Source organism: Protobothrops mucrosquamatus, unplaced genomic scaffold (assembly GCF_001527695.2).
Source record: "Protobothrops mucrosquamatus isolate PMUCROS unplaced genomic scaffold, P.Mucros_1.0 scaffold3378, whole genome shotgun sequence".
Lineage (NCBI taxonomy): Eukaryota > Metazoa > Chordata > Lepidosauria > Squamata > Viperidae > Protobothrops > Protobothrops mucrosquamatus.
The window spans coordinates 131404-148843 of record NW_015389361.1 but is presented as its reverse complement, the minus strand read 5'-3'; the positions used below and the strand labels follow the sequence as shown (position 1 = coordinate 148843).

The window sequence follows — 17440 nt, the reverse complement described above, 5'->3', positions numbered from 1 at the left end:
CTGGGAGTTGAAGTCCACGAGTCATAAAAGAGCCAAGGTTGCCTACCCCCTGGTCTAGGACAATTCGCAGTGGGAGAAGAGCAACACTAATATCAAAGAAATGGTGGAATAGTAGAATCACTAAAGAAAGGCTGTGCCAGCTCAGGAATTCTGGGAGTTGAAGTCCACGAGTCATAAAAGAGCCAAGGTTGCCTACCCCTGGATTAGGAGAACAAAAATGGTTTGGTGGGTTTTTTTTTCTTTCTGCCTATCAAGTTTTCCATCTTCAAAGGAGGTGTCTTTCGTCTGGGCATTGGACCTCGGAGATACGTTTGACATCCTGGCCTTTTATTTAATAATAATAATAATAATAATAATAATAATAATAATAATAATAATAACAACAACAACAACAACAACAACAACAACAAAACAACAACAAAAACAAACAACAAAACAACAACTATAATAATAATAATAATAATAATAATAATAATAATAATAATAATAATAATAATAATAATAATAAAGTTGGAAGGGACCTTGGAGGTCATCTAGTCCAACCCCCTGCTCAGGCAGGAAACCCTAGACCAGTGATGGCGAACCTTTTAGAGACCGAGTGCCCAAACTGCAACCCAAAACCCACTTATGCATCGTCGGGTGCCGGGTGGGTGTGGCCCATTGGGTGGGTGTGGCCAATTGGGTGGGCGGGGCTGCGGTGGTAACGGCAGACCGGGTGGGACTAAAAAGTTCAATCAATTTTTCCCCGCGAGAAGTTGAAATTGACTGATTGATTGAACCTTTTTTTTTTTTTGCACACGGCGGCGGAGGCCTAAAGTGAAAAGGTTTTATAAAACCCAGCTGAAGGCCCAGGACCGGGGCGATGGCGCACGTGCCCACAGAGAGGGCTCTGAGTGCCGCCTCTGGCACCTGTGCCATAGGTTCGCCACCACTGCCCTATACCATTTCCTATAGGAGATGAAAGGATTGCTTCCCCGGACAGCTTTTAGACATTACGGACCTTTTAAATTTTAAACAGGGCAGTTCTTTTGTTAACTGCCGCTCTTATGGCATTTTGATTAGCTTGATTTTACTTTTCTTAAAAAGTTGGCACAACGGTACTGGGTTACTCTTGTTGGTAACAAAGCCATTTCTGAATCAGTAACTGAAAAAGTGTCCTCGGAATCTAATGGGGGGAAAAAAAATATTACGATGGGTTGCCCTTTGCTTTTATATTGATTGTTTCCGATTAAAGACTAACACTAGAAAAAGTGTGTGTGTTGGGGGGGAAGACATGGTTCCCTTTGTTCCTTGTAACAGTACTAGAGCTGGGACTCATACAACAATAATAATAGAGCTGGAAGGGACCTTGGAGGTCATCTAGTCCAACCCCCTGCTCAGGCAGGAAACCCTATACCATTTCAGACAGATGATTGTCCAGTCTCTTCTTAAAAACTTCCAGTGTTGGAGCGTTCGCTGCTTCTGGAGGCAGGTTGTCCTCGACCTACGATCACAATTGAGCCCAACATTTCTGTTGCTAAATGAGCCAATTGCTAACCTTTCTAGTCACAGTCGTTGAATCACTGCAATTGTTAAGTTACATGGTCGTTAAGTGAATCCAGCTTCCCCTTTGCTTGTTAGATGGTCGCAAAAGGGGATCCCGTGGTCCCCGGGACACTGCGACCGTCATAAATACGAGTCAATTGCCAAGCATCCGAATTTTGATCTCGTGACCACGGGGATGCTACAATGGTCGTTAAGCGTGAAAAGGGGTCATATGAGGTCCCTTTTTTCAGTGCCATTGTAACTTTGAACGGTCACTAAATGAACTGCTGAAATTCGAGGACCAGCTGTACTGTGAAATGGACGAGCAGCGGATTAAGACTGAACCCTCTAAATGTTGAGAAAGGAGAATATTTAGCCCAGGATTGAAATGGGGGGGGGTCCTTTCATGCTTGTTTTCTTCCAGACGTTTCGTGACCTAGCTAGGTAACATCATCAGTGCTGTCGCTCCGTTCAGCACTGAAGATGTTGCTTAGCCAAGTAACGAAGCATCTGCAAGCAAACAGCCAAACTCAGAGAACGCCGAAGAACCCTCACTCTTTAATTTCCTCCAGAATGCACAGAAAGGATAACTCTTCCAAAGCCCACTGATGGCAACTTGGACAGTGTAGTGGAATGTAGTCTGGATTCCCTGGAGGGAGGGGCTGCTTCTCTGAGGGCAAAGAGGAAGCGGAGCTTGGAGTGCCCGGTAGGCAGGAAGAGGGCCAGCATGGATCCTCCTTGGCAGTTCACCAAGTTGTCTTCTTCCCGTGCCTAGATCAAACTTTAAGCTGCCATAGTAATAATAATAATGATGATGATGATGATGTTGGAAGGGACCTTGGAGGTCATCTAGTCCAACCCCCTGCTCAGGCAGGAAACCCTGTACCCTTTTCAGACAAAGGGCTGTCCAGTCTCTTCTTAAAAACTTCCAGTGTCGGAGCATTCACCGCTTCTGGAGGCAGGTGGTTCCACTGGTTAATTGTTCTCACTGTCAGGAAGTTTCTCCTTAGTTCCAGGTTGCTTCTCTCCTTGGTTAGTTTCCATCCGTTGCTTCTTGTCCTGCCCTCAGGCGCTTTGGAGAATAGCTTGACTCCCTCTTCTTTGGGGCAGCCCCTGAGATATTGGAACACTGCTATCCTGTCACCCTTCGTCCTTCTCTTCCTTAAACTAGACATACCCAATTCCAGCAACCGTTCCTTATATGTTTTAGCCTCCAGTCCCCTAATCATCTTTGTTGCTCTTCTCTGGACTCTTTCTAGAGTCTCAGCATCTTTTTTACATCGTGGTGACCAAAACTGGATGCCGTATTCCAAGTGTGGCCTTACCAAGGCCTTGTAAAGTGGTATTAACACTTCACGTGATCTTGATTCCATCCCTCTGTTCATGCAGCCCAGCACTGTGTTGGCCTTTTTGGGCAGCTGCAGCTCACAGAGTCTTTCTGCGGTTATGCAGATAATTAGTTTAATCTGGCAAGATTCTGCCTGTAGACGAACAGCAAAAAAGGAACGACTCAGAAGTAACTCCGTGTGTCGTAGTTGGCTGGCTGGGGGATTCTGGGAGTCGGAGTCCACCAGTCTGAACGTGGCCAAGTTTGGGAACCCCTTGCTCTAGTCTGAACCAGGTGAGAAGCAGGACCTCCAAGGTCAATAACCGCTTGGTCTCTTCCCAGGTGATGGTCATGCCGGAAGGTGCAGAAGCCGTCTCCAGGCCGAGCCCCGACTACCCCATGCTTCCCACCATCCCCCTCTCGGCCTTCTCTGATCCTAAGAAGTCCAAACCATCCCACGGATCAAAGGTGAGTCACTCTGGGACACCAACGGTCCTCGGCTTAACGACCACAGCGCAACCTGACATTTCAAGTGGGTTTTGCCCCCCACTTTGCGACTTTTCCTGCCACAGGCGTTAAGCGAATCGCCGTCGTTCAGTTAGTAAGACGGTGGTTAAGTGAATCTGCCCCCCCCCTTGACTTTGCCGGTCAAAAAGTTCGCAAAACGGGACCGCGTGACCCCCAGGGACGCCATGGCCGTCGTAAGTATGAACCTGTCCCCAAGCGTCTGGGGTTTTGATCACGTGACCCTTGGGGGATGCTGCAACGGTCGTAAGTAATAATAATAATAATAAAGTTGGAAGGGACCTTGGAGGTCATCTAGTCCAACCCCCTGCTCAGACAGGAACCCTACACCATTTCGGACAGATGGCTGTCCAGTCTCTTCTTAAAAACTTCCAGTGTTGGAGCATTCACACCTTCTGGAGGCAGGTGGTTCCACTGGTTAATTGTTCTTAATTGTCAGGAAGTTTCTGCTTAGTTCCAGGTTGCTTCTCTCCTTGATTACTGAAACTGTCATAAGTCATTTGTGGTTTTTTTCCCCCAATCCCTTTGTAATTTTGAACTGGTTGAAGATGGCCACTGTGTGTTCTTGCACTGACTTCTGCATTGTTTTCTTATTTGTTACTTTTTTCTTTTTTTTTTTGCAGTGGTTTCCTTCTATACATTTTGCCTGGAAAGTTCTGTCTAAAATACGCTTCCCCCCCTCCTTCTCCAAAATTCCCACCCTTCCTTTTTTTTTTTAAATTTTAATGACTATGATGAAAATAATGGAAAGGGAAAATTAAAAATATTCACAGAGGCGCAGGTATATGCACATGCGATGTTTTCCAGGAAAGAAAGCGCATTGGAAAATGACTATCCTTAAAACACCACAAAACCTCAGCACAGTTAATTCTCGAAAAAGCTCCTAATTGACGCTAGGTAATTGCATAATATCCCAAAGACCAAAGAGTTTGGAAAACTGCTTTAATGGGGAATGAAAGAGGTCATTTTCCCGTGGGAAATAGAAAATAGGAGAAAACCACACTGGCTGTTTTCTGGGGATTAAAAAGTCCTGACGTGGAAAACAGGTCCGACTTTTTTCTCTTGTTCCAAAGTGCAGAATGAAATAGTTGGCCCGAATTTCTTAATAGTTGGAGTCGTTCAGCAAATGTGAGTTTAGCAGGATTTGGCGTCTCTTTCTAAAGGTAGTCCTTGACTTATAATCCTTCGTTTAGTGACCAAAGTGACACCGGCACTGTAAAACGCGACAGGACCATTTTTCACACTTACTATACTATACAGGTATAGTATAGGGGGTACCTTGCTCAATAGTAGTAACTGTGAGAGGGACCTCGGAGTCCTAGTGGACAATCCCTTAAATAGGAGCCAGCCGTGTGCTGCAGCTGCCAAAAAGGCCAACACAGTGCTGGGCTGCATTAACAGAGGGAGAGAATCAAGATCACGTGAAGTATTAATACCACTTTACAAGGCCTTGGTAAGGCCCCACTTGGAATACGGCATCCAGTTTTGGTCACCACGATGTAAAAAAGATGTTGAGACTCTAGAAAGAGGGCAGAGAAGAGCAACAAAGATGATTAGGGGACTGGAGGCCAAAGCATATAAGGAACGGCTGCTGGAATTGGGTCTGTCTAATTTAACGAAGAGAAGGACGAGGGGGGACATGATAGCAGTGTTCCAATATCTCAGGGGCTGCCCCAAAGAAGAGGGAGTCAAGCTATTCTCCAAGGCGCCAGAAGGCAGGACAAGAAGCAACGGATGGAAACTGATCAAGGAGAGAAGCAACCTAGAACTAAGGAGAAACTTCCTGACAGTGAGAACAATTAACCAGTGGAACAACCTGCCTCCAGAAGCGGTGAATGCTCCAACACTGGAAGTTCCAGTATCTCAGGGGCTGCCCCAAAGAAGAGGCAGTCAAGCTATTCTCCAAAGCCCCTGAAGGCAGGACAAGAAGCAACGGGTGGAAACTGACCAAGGAGAGAAGCAACCTAGAACTAAGAAGAAACTTCCTGACAGAACAATTAACCAGTGGAACCACCTGCCTCCAGAAGCGGTGAATGCTCCAACACTGGAGGTTTTAAGAAGAAACTGGACAGTCATTTGTCCGAAATGGTCTAGGGTTTCCTGCCTGAGCAGGGGGTTGGATTAGATGACCTCCAAGGTCCCTTCCAATTTTATTATTATTATTATTATTACTATTATTATTATTATTATTATTACATCCCCAGGGCTCACATGATCAGAATTCAGACGCTTGGCAACTGACTCATGTTTACGACGGTCGCAGTGTCCCGGGATCACGCGATCCCCTTTTGCAACGTTGTGGACGAGCAGAGTCACTGGGGAAGCCAAGTTCACTTAGCCATTTTACTTAACACCTGTGGCGAGAAAAGGGCGTAAAATGGGACAATCCTCACTTAACCCCCATTGCCTCGCTTAGCCACATAAATTTTGCGCTCGATTGTAGCCGTAGGTCAAGGACAGCCTGTATTCAAGCAGAGGCAGGGCAGGCTCCTGTGTGAGACAATTCAAGGTGCGCGCTGTGTTTTCCAGCGGTCTAATTTGGTGTTCTGGTTGCTGCTCCTGAAAACCAGCATCCTGCACACCAAGGGTAGGTAACGGTGGTCCTTCCGAAGACCAAACTCTCGTTCAGCCGACACTTGGACCACACAAAGTCTTTGTGTTGTCCCCAGAGTTAACCGCTCTTGTTCTGATTTTGTGCCCTTGCAGGAATTGGGGATGTCTAGTTTAACAAAGAGAAGGACTAGGGGAGACATGATGGCAGCCTTCCAATATCTCAGGGGCTGCCCCACCCAAAGAAGAGGGTGGGGTGGTCAACCCATCCTCCAAAGAACCCGAAGGCAGGACAGGAAGCAACAGATGGAAAGTTATTAAGGAGGGAAACAACGTAGAACTAAGCCGGAATTTGCTGACAGTGAGGAGAATTAACCAGTGGAACTACTTGCCTCTGGAAGTCGTGAGTGCTCCATCTCTGGAGGTTTTTAAGAAGAGATTAGACAACAATTTGTCTGAAACGGTCTAGGGCAGGAGTAGGCAACCTCGGCTCTTTTATGACTCGTGGCTGGCTCAGGAATTCTGGGAGTTGAAGTCCACGAGTCATAAAAGAGCCGAGATTGCCTACCCCTGGTCTAGGGTCTCCTGACTGAGCAGGGGGTCAGACTTGAAGACCTTTGAGGTGTCTTCCAGCCCTAGGATTCTTATGATTCAGGAAGGAAGGAAGGAAGGAAGGAAGGAAGGAAGGAAGGAAGGAAGGAAGGAAGGAAGGAGATGGAAAATGATAGATAGGAAGGAAGGAAGGAGATGGAAAATGATAGATAGGAAGGAAGGAAAGGGGGATGGAAAAATGATAGGAAGGAAGGGAAAGGAAGGAAAAATGGTAGGAAGGAAAGAAACTAATCAAGGAGAGAAGCAACCTAGAACTAAGGACGAATTTCCTGACAGAACAGTTAATCAGCGGAACGACCTGCCTCCAGAATCTATGGGTGCTCCATCACTGGAGGTTATTAAGAAGAGACCGGACAGCCATTTGTTTGAAATGGTACAGGGTTTCAATGCCTGAGCAGGGGGTTGGACTAGATGGCCTCCAAAGTCCCTTCCAACTCTTGTTATTTGGAGGAGGCGGAGGAGGAAGGGTCTCCTTCGGCAGGGGGCTGGACTAGAAGACCTCCAAGGTCCCTTCCAACTCTTTGTTTACTCTGTGGTTGTTGTTTCCCCCCTCCCTCCCCCCCCCGGTGTCTAGGAGGTGAGCAAAGAGGGGGGCAAGGTCTCCAAGCCCCACAAAGTCACCCGGGAGCACCGGGAGAGGCCCAGGAAAGACTCGGAGAGCAAAAACGCCGCTCGGGACCTGGAGCGGGAAGCCGGCAAGGCCGCCAAGGAGCCCTCCAAGAAGCACGCGGCCGAGAACAAAGGGCCGAAGGAGGAGAAGCCGGTGCCCAAGGCCGTCCTGAAGGAGGCCAAGCTGGCCCTGAAGGAGCACAAGCTGGAGAACGCCTCGCCCAAGGGGGGGGCGCCCCCGGCCCCCGAAGGGAAGCCCACGGCCAAGCGGCCCTTGCCGGTGGAGTCGCCCAAGCCCACGGGCAAGAAGCCGAAGAAGAACAGCTCCAAGGGGGCCAAGACCCTCCCCACCAACGCCCACCGGACCACCAACACCACCACCACCACCACCTCCTCCTCCTACGCGGAGAAGAAGCCGCCCAAGGAGAAGCCGCCCAGCGCCAAAGCCGAGAAGGCCAAGCCGGAGAGCGAGGCCAAGGCCGTCAAGAAGCCCGTGGAGCTGACCGTGGCCGAGGAGTCCAACTCGGAGGACGAGGCTTCGCTCAAGTCAGAGGTGAGCGCCCGGGCCTGGCCGGACCGCCGGTCGGCCGCCCCACTCGGTCACCTGGCTAGGGCAGGACCCCTGGCCTACAGGTAACCCTCGAGCGATGATCGCAATTGAGTCCCCCCCCTCACAATTTTTTTTTGTTGCTAAGTGACAAAAGTTAGGACCTTGTCGCCGTGGTTAAGCGAGTCACTGCCGTTGCTAAGTTAGTCATACGGTCGTTAAGCGAACCTGGCTTTTCCCCCCTTGACTTCGCTTGTCAGAAGGTCACAAAATGCGGTCATGTGACACACACACACACACACACACACATGGGACACCGCAACCGTCATACATACGAGTCAGTTGCCCGCCGTCTGAATTTTGATCCCGTGACCGTGGGGTGGGGGAATGCTGCTGCAACGGTCGTAAGGGTGAAAAATGACCCTGAGCGGCTTTTTCCCGGTGCCGCTGTAACTCCGAACGGGGCCTTAACGGCCACCTGATTTGCTTAACCCTGATTTGCTCAGCAACTGGGGCAAAAGGTCCTAGAATTGGGTTTAACCCAGTTAACCGCCGCCTTGGTTAGCGACGGACATTCTGGCCCTGATTGCGATAAGATGAGGACTACCTGTAAGACACGTGTGAATGGAGAAAACTCTGGAGACCAAAAGGCGGGGGGGGGAGGGAGGGAGGGAGGAATTGAATGGATGAGTGAATGAATGAATGTCCCAAAGTTGCTTTTTTCAGGAGGCAACTGGACTTTCTTGTTTTATTTTTGAAGACGTTTTGCTTCTCATCCCAGAAGCTTCTTCAGCTTTGACTGGACGGTGGGGAAGGGAAGGATTTACATTCCTTGCAGTCATCTGGTCATTAGTATTCTCTCTGAGAGTCGTTGAGGCCACTTGGAGGTTTACCTGTGTCCTCAGGGTGAGCTGAGTGGTGCAAATGGGTGTGGAGCCTTCTTGGAACTGCTGAGGACACCATCTACCTCCAGTCCACAACACCGTCCCTTCAGCTCCACACCCACTTGCACCCCTCAGGTGACCCTGAGGACACAGACAAATCTCCAAATGGTCTCAACGACCCTCTAAAAGAAGAAAAATAACCAGCAGTCTGCAAGGAATATAAATCCTTCCCTTCTCCAGTACAGGAGATGGAGAATCCACCAATGAGTTTTCTTTGTCTGCCTGCTCTTGAGACCAAGTAGCCAAACTTGACACGCCCCCTCTTGCCAGGAGATCCAGTCTTAACTTGGTCTCAGCTCTTGAAAGACGTTTCAGGTTTGGCTCTCAAGATAGCAGGTTAGAGGATTCTCCTTTATCCTCAAAATTTGCTCAGTCCTCCCTTACCATCCAGTCAGAACTGAAGAAGCTTCTGGGATGAGAACTGAAACATCTTCAAAGGAAAACCAGAAAGTCCAATTGTCTCCTGAAAAAGTACCTTTGGGACAACCATGACCTGGAGGACGGAGAATCTCCATAGACGGACGGGTAGATGGATGGATGGATGGATGGATGGATGGATGAAGTGAAGGTTTTATTGACATTCATCTCTGTTCTTGTTCCTTTTCTGGGGGCGGCAAAGTCTGCCGTATCCAGTCCTTCCAACTCCAGCTCCAGTTCCGACTCCAGCTCCGATTCTGATTTTGAGCCGTCTCAGAACCACAGTCAAGGTGCGTGGCTTGGGGTCCTGGCATGCAGGTTCTGAGCTTTTGCTGGTTAAAAGAAATACAGGAAACTAGAAGTCGCCTTCAAGTTTACGCGCTTATTCAGCTGAACAGAGACGGGCCCCTCTAAATGAGAGGAGCAGCGAATGGCAAGAAATCCTCGCATTTGTTCCGTATAGTTACATAAGCAACCCACCCAGCAAAGCTGACACCCATAAGATAAAGATTGCACCCAGTCAGTCTGGCACACTGTAGATAAGAAGGGAGAAAGCAGAAGCAGCTAAACATGTTCCCCCTTCGGGTGTTTCCCTAAAGATACCGTATGTTCTCGGGTGGGTTAGGACAGTGGTGGCGAACCTATGGCACGGGTGCCAGAGGCGGCACTCAGAGCCCTCTCTGTGGGCACGCGCACCGTCCCCCTAGTTCTAGGCCTTCAGCTGGATTTTATAAAACCTTTTCGCTTTAGGCCTCCGCCACCATGTACAAAAAAAAAAAGGTTCAATCAATCAGTCAATTTCAACTTCTCACGGGAAAAAAAAAAGATCTTGCAAAGTTGGAATTGATTGATTGAACTTTTTAATCCCACCTAGTCTGCTGTTACCACCACAGCCATGCCCCCCTATGGGCCACACCCACCCAATGGGCCACGCCGACCCAATGGGCCACATCTACCCGGCACCTGATGATGCATAAGTGGGTTTTGGGTTGCAGTTTGGGCACTCAGTCTCTAAAAGGTTTGCCATCACTGGGTTAGGACATTGGGTGTGGTCCTTGCTGTCCTTTCATGACCCTGCATCCACGACTCTGCACGTGACCAGAGACAGAGGGGCCATCTGTATATTGATACTGTTCCCTAAGTCCTGGTCGGCAATCCCTTGCCCCTTCCCCCAAGGCCTAGGCCTGGATTAAGCCTTAGTCCCGGTCAGCTGCCGACCCGACCAGCCTCCCCACGGCTCAGCCGCCTCTGAAGGGTGGAAGGGGCCGTCCAGCCACCGAAGGGCCCTTAAAACCCCCGTCCTCGTTTAAGGTGGGTTTTGGCGTCACGGCTTCTGTCCTGCAGCTGAGAGGCCTGGTCCGCCCTTTGGGACCTTTCTCAACCTTGGGTGGACTTCAACTCCCAGAATTCCCCAGCCAGAATGCGGAATTAAACCAGCTTTAAGATGGATGGATTCAATTCCTAGAATTCTTCAGCCAGCATGGAGAATTAAACCAACTAAGATGGGTGGACTTCAATTCCCAGAATTCCTAAGCCAGCATGGAGAATTAAAACTAAAATTTAAATGGGTGGACTTCAGCTCTCATAATTCCCCAGGCAGAATGGTGAATTAAAACTAAATTTAAAATGGGTGGACTTCAACTCCCAGAATTCCCCAGTCAGCATGGAGAATTAAACCAACTTTAAGACGGGTGGACTTCAACTCCCAGAATTCCTAAGCCAGCAGGGAGAATTAAACTAAAATTTAAATGGGTGGATTTCAGCTCCCAGAATTCCCCAGTCAGCATGGAGAATTAAACCAACTTTAAGATCAGTGGACTTAAATTCCTAGAATTCCCCAGCCAGCATGGAGAATTAAACCAACTAAGATGGGTGGACTTCAACTCCCAGAATTCCTAAGCCAGCATGGAGAGTTAAACTAAATTTTAAATGGGTGGACTTCAACTCCCAGAATTCCCCGGGCAGAATGGGGAATCAAACCAACTTTAAGATGGGTGGACTTCAATTCCCAGAATTCCCTAGCCAGCATGGAGAATTAAAACTAAATTTAAAATGGGTGTTCAACAGAACCAACTTTAAGACGGGTGGGCTTCAACTCTCAGAATTCTGGGAGTTGAAGTCCACCCACCTTAAAAGTTGCCCAGGCTGAGACCCAAAGCCTGTGGATGCTCTGCCTTGTCCGAGGCTCTGAGCTCCTTCAGGACCTCTTGGGGAAAAACCTGAACAGAAGGAATTATTATCCCCTTGTCTCTCCTGGACAGTTTTCAAGTTCCCCAGGGCATTTTTTTTTTTCCTCATTGGGGAAGATAGGAAATAGAGCAAATGGGTCCCTAATGCCCCCCCCCAAAGCTTCTGGAGGCTTAGCTCCTTTCGTCTTTGGGGTTACTTTTTGTTTCTTTTTTAAATAAATAAATTTGTCATGTGTCTGATTAACGAAACACTTAAAAGGACTTTCAGGCATAATTTTTCCTAAAAGCATTTATTAAGGTTACAGAGACGTCAGTACGGCATGGTGGAAATGGTTAGATCTGGCTTCTTTTCCGTTACGCATATACATTCTAAGCATTTCCCCCCCCCCTTATTTTGGGGTCATGGTTCACATCTTCCAATTAACTTGGAAGATGTGATTTACTTCCGGTTTCTTTTTCCCGGGCTATCCTTATTCTCCTCCCTTTTTCCCAGTTGCCTGGTTTAACTATAAAAATACCAGACAGTTCTGCATATTGTCAAAGCAAGAATATACAGTATTTGCAGCGTTGACAAAATTCATGCCCCGCTGAGAAATTGTGGGCCTTGGCTGACTGCAAAGCCAATTCCCGCTGGCCCTCTCACCGCACGGAGGCGTCTGCAGAGGCCTGCGCTCAGGTGTGGGAGGAGGATCTGCTGCCTCCCTCCAACCTGCAGGCTGCTTTTCCGATCTTAATTTTTCACCGGGCCACACCTGCCCAATAAAAGACCCCTTTGAAAAGGAGCGGCCCGGGAAGAATCGGATGAGAAAACAGAAAAACGCAATGGATAGACAAGCCGTTACTCTTGGAAGGCTGGACTGGGGTTCCCATTTGGCCTGCAAAAATACCTGAGTGGTACAAATGGGTGTGGGGCCTTCTTGGAACTCCTGACAACATCAAATGGCTCCAAGAAGCTTCTTCGGCTCTGACTGGAGGGTGGAGAATGGGAGGATTTATACTCCTTGCAGACAGCTGGTCATTTGCATTCCTTTCTGAGAGTCGTTGAGGCCACTTGGAGGTTTGTCTGTGTGCTCAGGGTCACCTGAGTGGTGCAAGTGGGTGTGGAGCCTTCTTGAGACTGTTCAGGCTCCACACCCTTTTGCACTACTCGCCCTGAGGATACAGAGATAAACCTCCAAGTGGCCCCAACGGCTCTTTAAAGGAATGCAAATGACCAGCAGTCTGCAAGGAGTATAAATCTTTCCCTTCATCACCATCCAGTCGGAGCTGAAGAAGCTTCTTGGAGGAGAAGCGAAACGTCTTCAAAAACAAAAAGCAAGGAAGTCCAGTTGCCTCGTGGACAAAAAGCATCTTTGGGACTTCTTCTCCAATCCCCCCCCCCCCACTTTTTTTTAACGGCTGGGCTTCCTGCTTCCAGGGCCGCTGCGTTCCATGGTGGAGGACCTGCAGTCAGAAGAATCGGACGATGACGACAGCTCTTCTGGAGAAGAAGTGGCGGTCAAGTCCACCCCCATCAGCAGAGAGGCCAGGTGAGAGCAGGAACGGCATCCGATGCCCTTCCTCCTTTGGCGGTGTGGGTGTGGGTGTGTGTCTCCCAGCTCGCCTCTGGTCCTCTCTGCAAGCCTTTGTGATCAGGAAGCAGTTTCTGGGGCCTTTCCTAACCTCTGCCTGCCTTTCTCTCCTACTTGGGGTGGGTGGGCTCTGTCTCTCCCCACCCCGACTCCTCCCCTGATTCTCAACCCTCCCTTTTTTCAGACTCAGCCACAGCGACAGCGACACTGACAACAGCGGGGACTCCTGCCTGCCCAGCCGAGACACGCCGCCCAGGCAAAAAGTCACCTCCGCTAACAATAAGGTCAGCGTCCTTCCCTCGCCAAGCCTTCTGATCCGGTCTCAGCCCCTCTGCTGGAGCCACAAGGGGTGTGTGTAGAGGAGCGCACCCCTCCCCTTTGCCCAGATAGGGGACCGGGGTTCGTCGGAACGTGGGGTGCATGAAAAGCAACCTGGATTGGGAAGACCCAGCCCCTCCTGACTTCTTTCTGGAACTGAATTCGTTTGGGAAGAGGGGGGAGTCCACTCTGCTGCTCCCTGGAACCGGGCCAGCCCAAAGATTTGGGGGGAGGGTCTTCCACAGCTAGAAACAGAATGGGGCAACTCACTGCAGCCAACTCCCTGTGGCCATTTGGTCGTGGCCATCTCACCGGAGTCATCTCCCCATGGCCATCTTGCCGCGGCCTTATCGTTGTGCCTTTCTCCCTGCAGCCAACGTGCTGCGGCCATCTCGCCGTGGCCATCTCCCTGCAGCCTGCTCGCGTGGCCCTCTTGTTATGGGCAACCCGGTGTGGCCATCTCGCCGTGGCCATTTCATTGTGGCCATCTCTCCGCAGCCTGCTAATGTGGCCATCTTCTTATGGGCAACCCGGTGTGGCCATCTCGCCGTGGCCATCTCTCCGCAGCCAACCTGCCGTGGCCATCTCCCCCGTGGCCGTCTCGCCCTGGCCATCTTACGGCCAACCCAGCGTGGCCCATTTGCCCTGGCCAACTCACCACAGGATAGATCCAGACATGGGATAACTCAGCACGATCAATATCACCTGTCACCGTTTCTTGGACGTTGTTTCCATGGACCCAAATGGAAATAAGGTGGAAAAACCGGTGGCCGGAGGCATTAATTCCGCTGCGTTGTCTCACGTGGGTTGTCCCAGCTGTCCCGCTGCCAGGTTGCCCGCAGCAAGTGGGCTGTGGCGAGTGGTGTCCTAGACCCGCCAGAAGCCCCCCTCAAGGGGTCAAGCTTAGCAGACCCCACTGAGGCGTCAGGGTAGGGTTGGCTGTGCCAGAACACACAGGATCGGCCGCAGCGGAATCCGAGGGACAGTTGGTGGTCATCTTCCAGGGGAAAGCTCTGCTTGGCCCAGCACCTGGGATGTTGCGATACAGGTTGTCCTCCACTTAACGACCACAATTGTGATCCCAGAATTTATGCTACTAAGTCAGAAATTTGTCGAGTGAGTTTCGCCCCCTTTCACAACCTTTCTTGCTTGCCACCATTAAGTGAATCTTTGCGGTTGTTAGGTGAGCCACACAGTCGTTAAGTGAATCTGGCTTCCCTTGGCATGTCAGATGGTCACAAAAGGGGATCGCGTGACTCCGGGGACGCTACAACCCATCGTAAATAGGAGTCAGTTGCCAGGCGTCTGAATTTTGAGGGATGCTGCAGCAAAGTTCATAAGTGTGAAAAAGGGTCGTAAGTCAATATTTTTCAGTGCCGTTAATAACTTTGAACGGTCACTAAATAAACTGTTGTAAATCAAGAACTACCTGCACAGCTTTTTGTGTGGTGAGAGCGATGGGGGGGGGTTGTCTTCATTCCTGACCAATTTTTTAAATCCCTATTAGGGTAATATTTAAGAGTTAACCAGCTTATGTAATGTAAGATGTAATGATGGGAATGACTCCGCAGGGTCTGTGTCCCTTTAAGAGCCTCTGTATAAAAGGGAAGACTCCGCTGATGTGTTCTGTCTCTTCCATTTCCTGATGTAATTGTGGTTTGTTGGATCCTGCTGTACTAGCACATGTATGTATATTGTTCCTGGTGTATGATATTGTAGGTAGTGTGAGATAAACCACCATTTAATACAGACCACTGTTTACTGTGTTTACTCCCGGATTATCTCGCGCAATAAGACTGCAGGCTCTGACAATCCCCCATTGCCAGAAGAGCAGAACAGCAGGGTGAGGCTGACTTTCAGGGCTAAGGAGTTCACATAGTCCTTGAGTTACAGCCATTCATTTAGTGACGGTTTGAAGTCACAGTGGCCTTGAAAAAAAGTGACTTTTGACCGGTTTTCACACTTAACGAACATTGCGGCCACCCTTCGTTCAAACGATCAAAATTGAGACGCTTGGCAAATGACTCGTGCTTGTGACGGTCGCAGCATCCCTGGGGGGAGCCGCGTGATCCCCTTTTGCGAGCAAATTCAGTGGGGAGGGAGCCAGATCCGCTTAATGACCGCATGGTTCACTTAATGACCTTAAACTGCAACAAAGGAAAGTGGTAAAGTGGGACCCTCCTGACTTTCTTAAAAGCTTTTCTGGATGATTTGTGGAGATTCTGGGCTCCCGTTGCCGTCGTAAGCCGAGGACTGCGCCATAAGACGTGTCCCCTCAACCCTTTGCTTTACAAAGACCCGAAAAGACTAAAAATAAAAAAAAACCAGAGATGAGCGAAAGTCCATAGGCCCTCCTTTTCAGGCCTCTGAACGTTATTTGGCCTCTTCTAGAACTTCTTTCCCTGCATGCTGTTCCATAGAGGCGGGCTGCCCCCCGAGACCCTAATAACCCCCCCGTCACAGGTATGTGTGTGGGGAGGTCCTTTGTCTCTGGGTCACAACTCTGCCTGTGCTCCTACCAGCTTCTGGGAGGGGAGGCGGTCCTGAGGCAGCTGCCTGATGCCAATTGGCTGCTGAGCCCGCCAGTCAGCCTCCCCGCAGGGTGGGTGGGTTTGACCCACGCGAGGTCTCCCCTTTTCCGCCACGGGGCTTACCAGCGACTTCGTGCTGCGGGCGGGGAAAAAGGGGGAACCGGTCGTCGTCAGCCCAAGAACTCACAGGTAGTCCTCGACTTAACGACCACCGTTGGGGCTTCCCTTGCTATGTCGTTAAAGCGAATCGTGCCCAACTTTTTTTAGCTGCGCCTGTTTAGCACACCGCGTGGCTGTTAAGCAAATTGCACGGTCACAAAGTGGATCTGACTCCTCCCCTATTGACTTTGCTTGGAATGATTGTGTCTCACACACACACACACACACACACACAGAGAGAGAGAGAGAGACTTCCCCACTGCAACCATCCTGTTCTATTTTAATTCTATTCTATTTTAATTCTATTCTGTTCTTTATTCTATTCTGTTCTGTTCTCTATTCTATTCAATTCTATTCTCTGTTCTATTCTCTATTATTCTATTTTATTCCATTTATTCTATTCTATTCTCTCTTCCATTCTATTCTCTGTTCTCTATTCTATTCTGCTCTCTGTTCTATTCTTTATTCTATTCTATTCTATTCCATTTATTCTATTCTATTCTCTATTCATTCTGTTCTCTATTCTATTCTATGTTCTGTTCTCTATTCTTTCTCTGTTCTATTCTCTATTATTGTATTCTCTGTTCTATTCTCTATTCTATTCTATTCCATTTATTCTATTCTATTCTAGGCTCTGTTCTCTATTCTATTCTGTTCCCTATTTTATTCTCTGTTCTTTCTCTATTTTATTCTCTGTTCTGTTCTCTATTTTATTTAATTCTATTCTCTGTTCTATTCTCTATTCTATTCTATTCCATTTATTCTATTCTATTCTCTATTCATTCTATTTTCCATTCTATTATTCTATTCTATTCCCTGTTCTTTATTCTGTTCTCTGTTCTATATTCTATTCTATGTTCTATTCTCTATTCTTTCTCTGTTCTATTCTCTATTATTGTATTCTCTATTCTATTTTATTCTATTCTATTCTCTATTCATTCTCTTTTCCATTCTATTATTCTATTCTATTCTCTGTTCTTTATTCTATTCTCTGTTCTATTCTATTCTCTATTCTTTCTCTGTTCTTTCTCTGTTCTATTCTCTATTCTGTATTGGCAGGGGGACAGAGGTCGACTCCCAGGCCCCTAACTTGTGGGGTGCCTCAGGGGTCGGTCCTCTCGCCCCTACTGTTCAATATTTATGTGAAGCCGCTGGGAGAGATCATTCGGGGCTTTGGGGTGGAGTTCCATCAGTACGCTGACGACACTCAGCTGTACATCTCCACCCCAGGCCACCCCAACGATGCCCTTGACGTGATGACCCGTTGCCTGGAGGCCGTACGGGTCTGGATGGGGAGGAACAGACTCAGACTCAACCCTTCCAAGACCGAGTGGCTGTGGTTGCCGGCGCCTCGGCATAGCCAGCTGATTCCATCGCTGTCTATAGGGGGCGAAACTCTGGCCCCCTCAGAGAGGGCGCGCAACTTGGGTGTCCTCCTGGATCCGCGGCTGACACTGGAAGACCATTTGTCGGCCGTGACCAGGGGGGCATTTTATCAGGTTCGCCTGATCTACCAGTTGCGCCCTTTTCTGGACCGGGATGCTCTGCGCACAGTCACTCAGGCCCTCGTCACCTCCCGCCTGGACTACTGTAATGCTCTATACATGGGGCTCCCTA

General features: G+C 49.0%; 1 protein-coding gene across 1 annotated transcript in view; it reads left to right on the top strand.

Annotated features, from left to right (window-relative positions):
- The window catches only part of MLLT1 (MLLT1 super elongation complex subunit), a gene marked incomplete at its 5' end in the record, with an annotated part of 23982 nt that overhangs the window by 2798 nt on the left and 3744 nt on the right, over nucleotides 1-17440 (top strand). Inside the window, 5 exons of the mRNA XM_015826918.1 lie at nucleotides 3146-3319; nucleotides 7113-7700; nucleotides 9258-9345; nucleotides 12662-12773; nucleotides 13000-13103. Of these exons, the coding sequence (XP_015682404.1) occupies nucleotides 3146-3319; nucleotides 7113-7700; nucleotides 9258-9345; nucleotides 12662-12773; nucleotides 13000-13103 (1066 nt within the window). The remainder of the gene's footprint in view (nucleotides 1-3145; nucleotides 3320-7112; nucleotides 7701-9257; nucleotides 9346-12661; nucleotides 12774-12999; nucleotides 13104-17440) is intronic.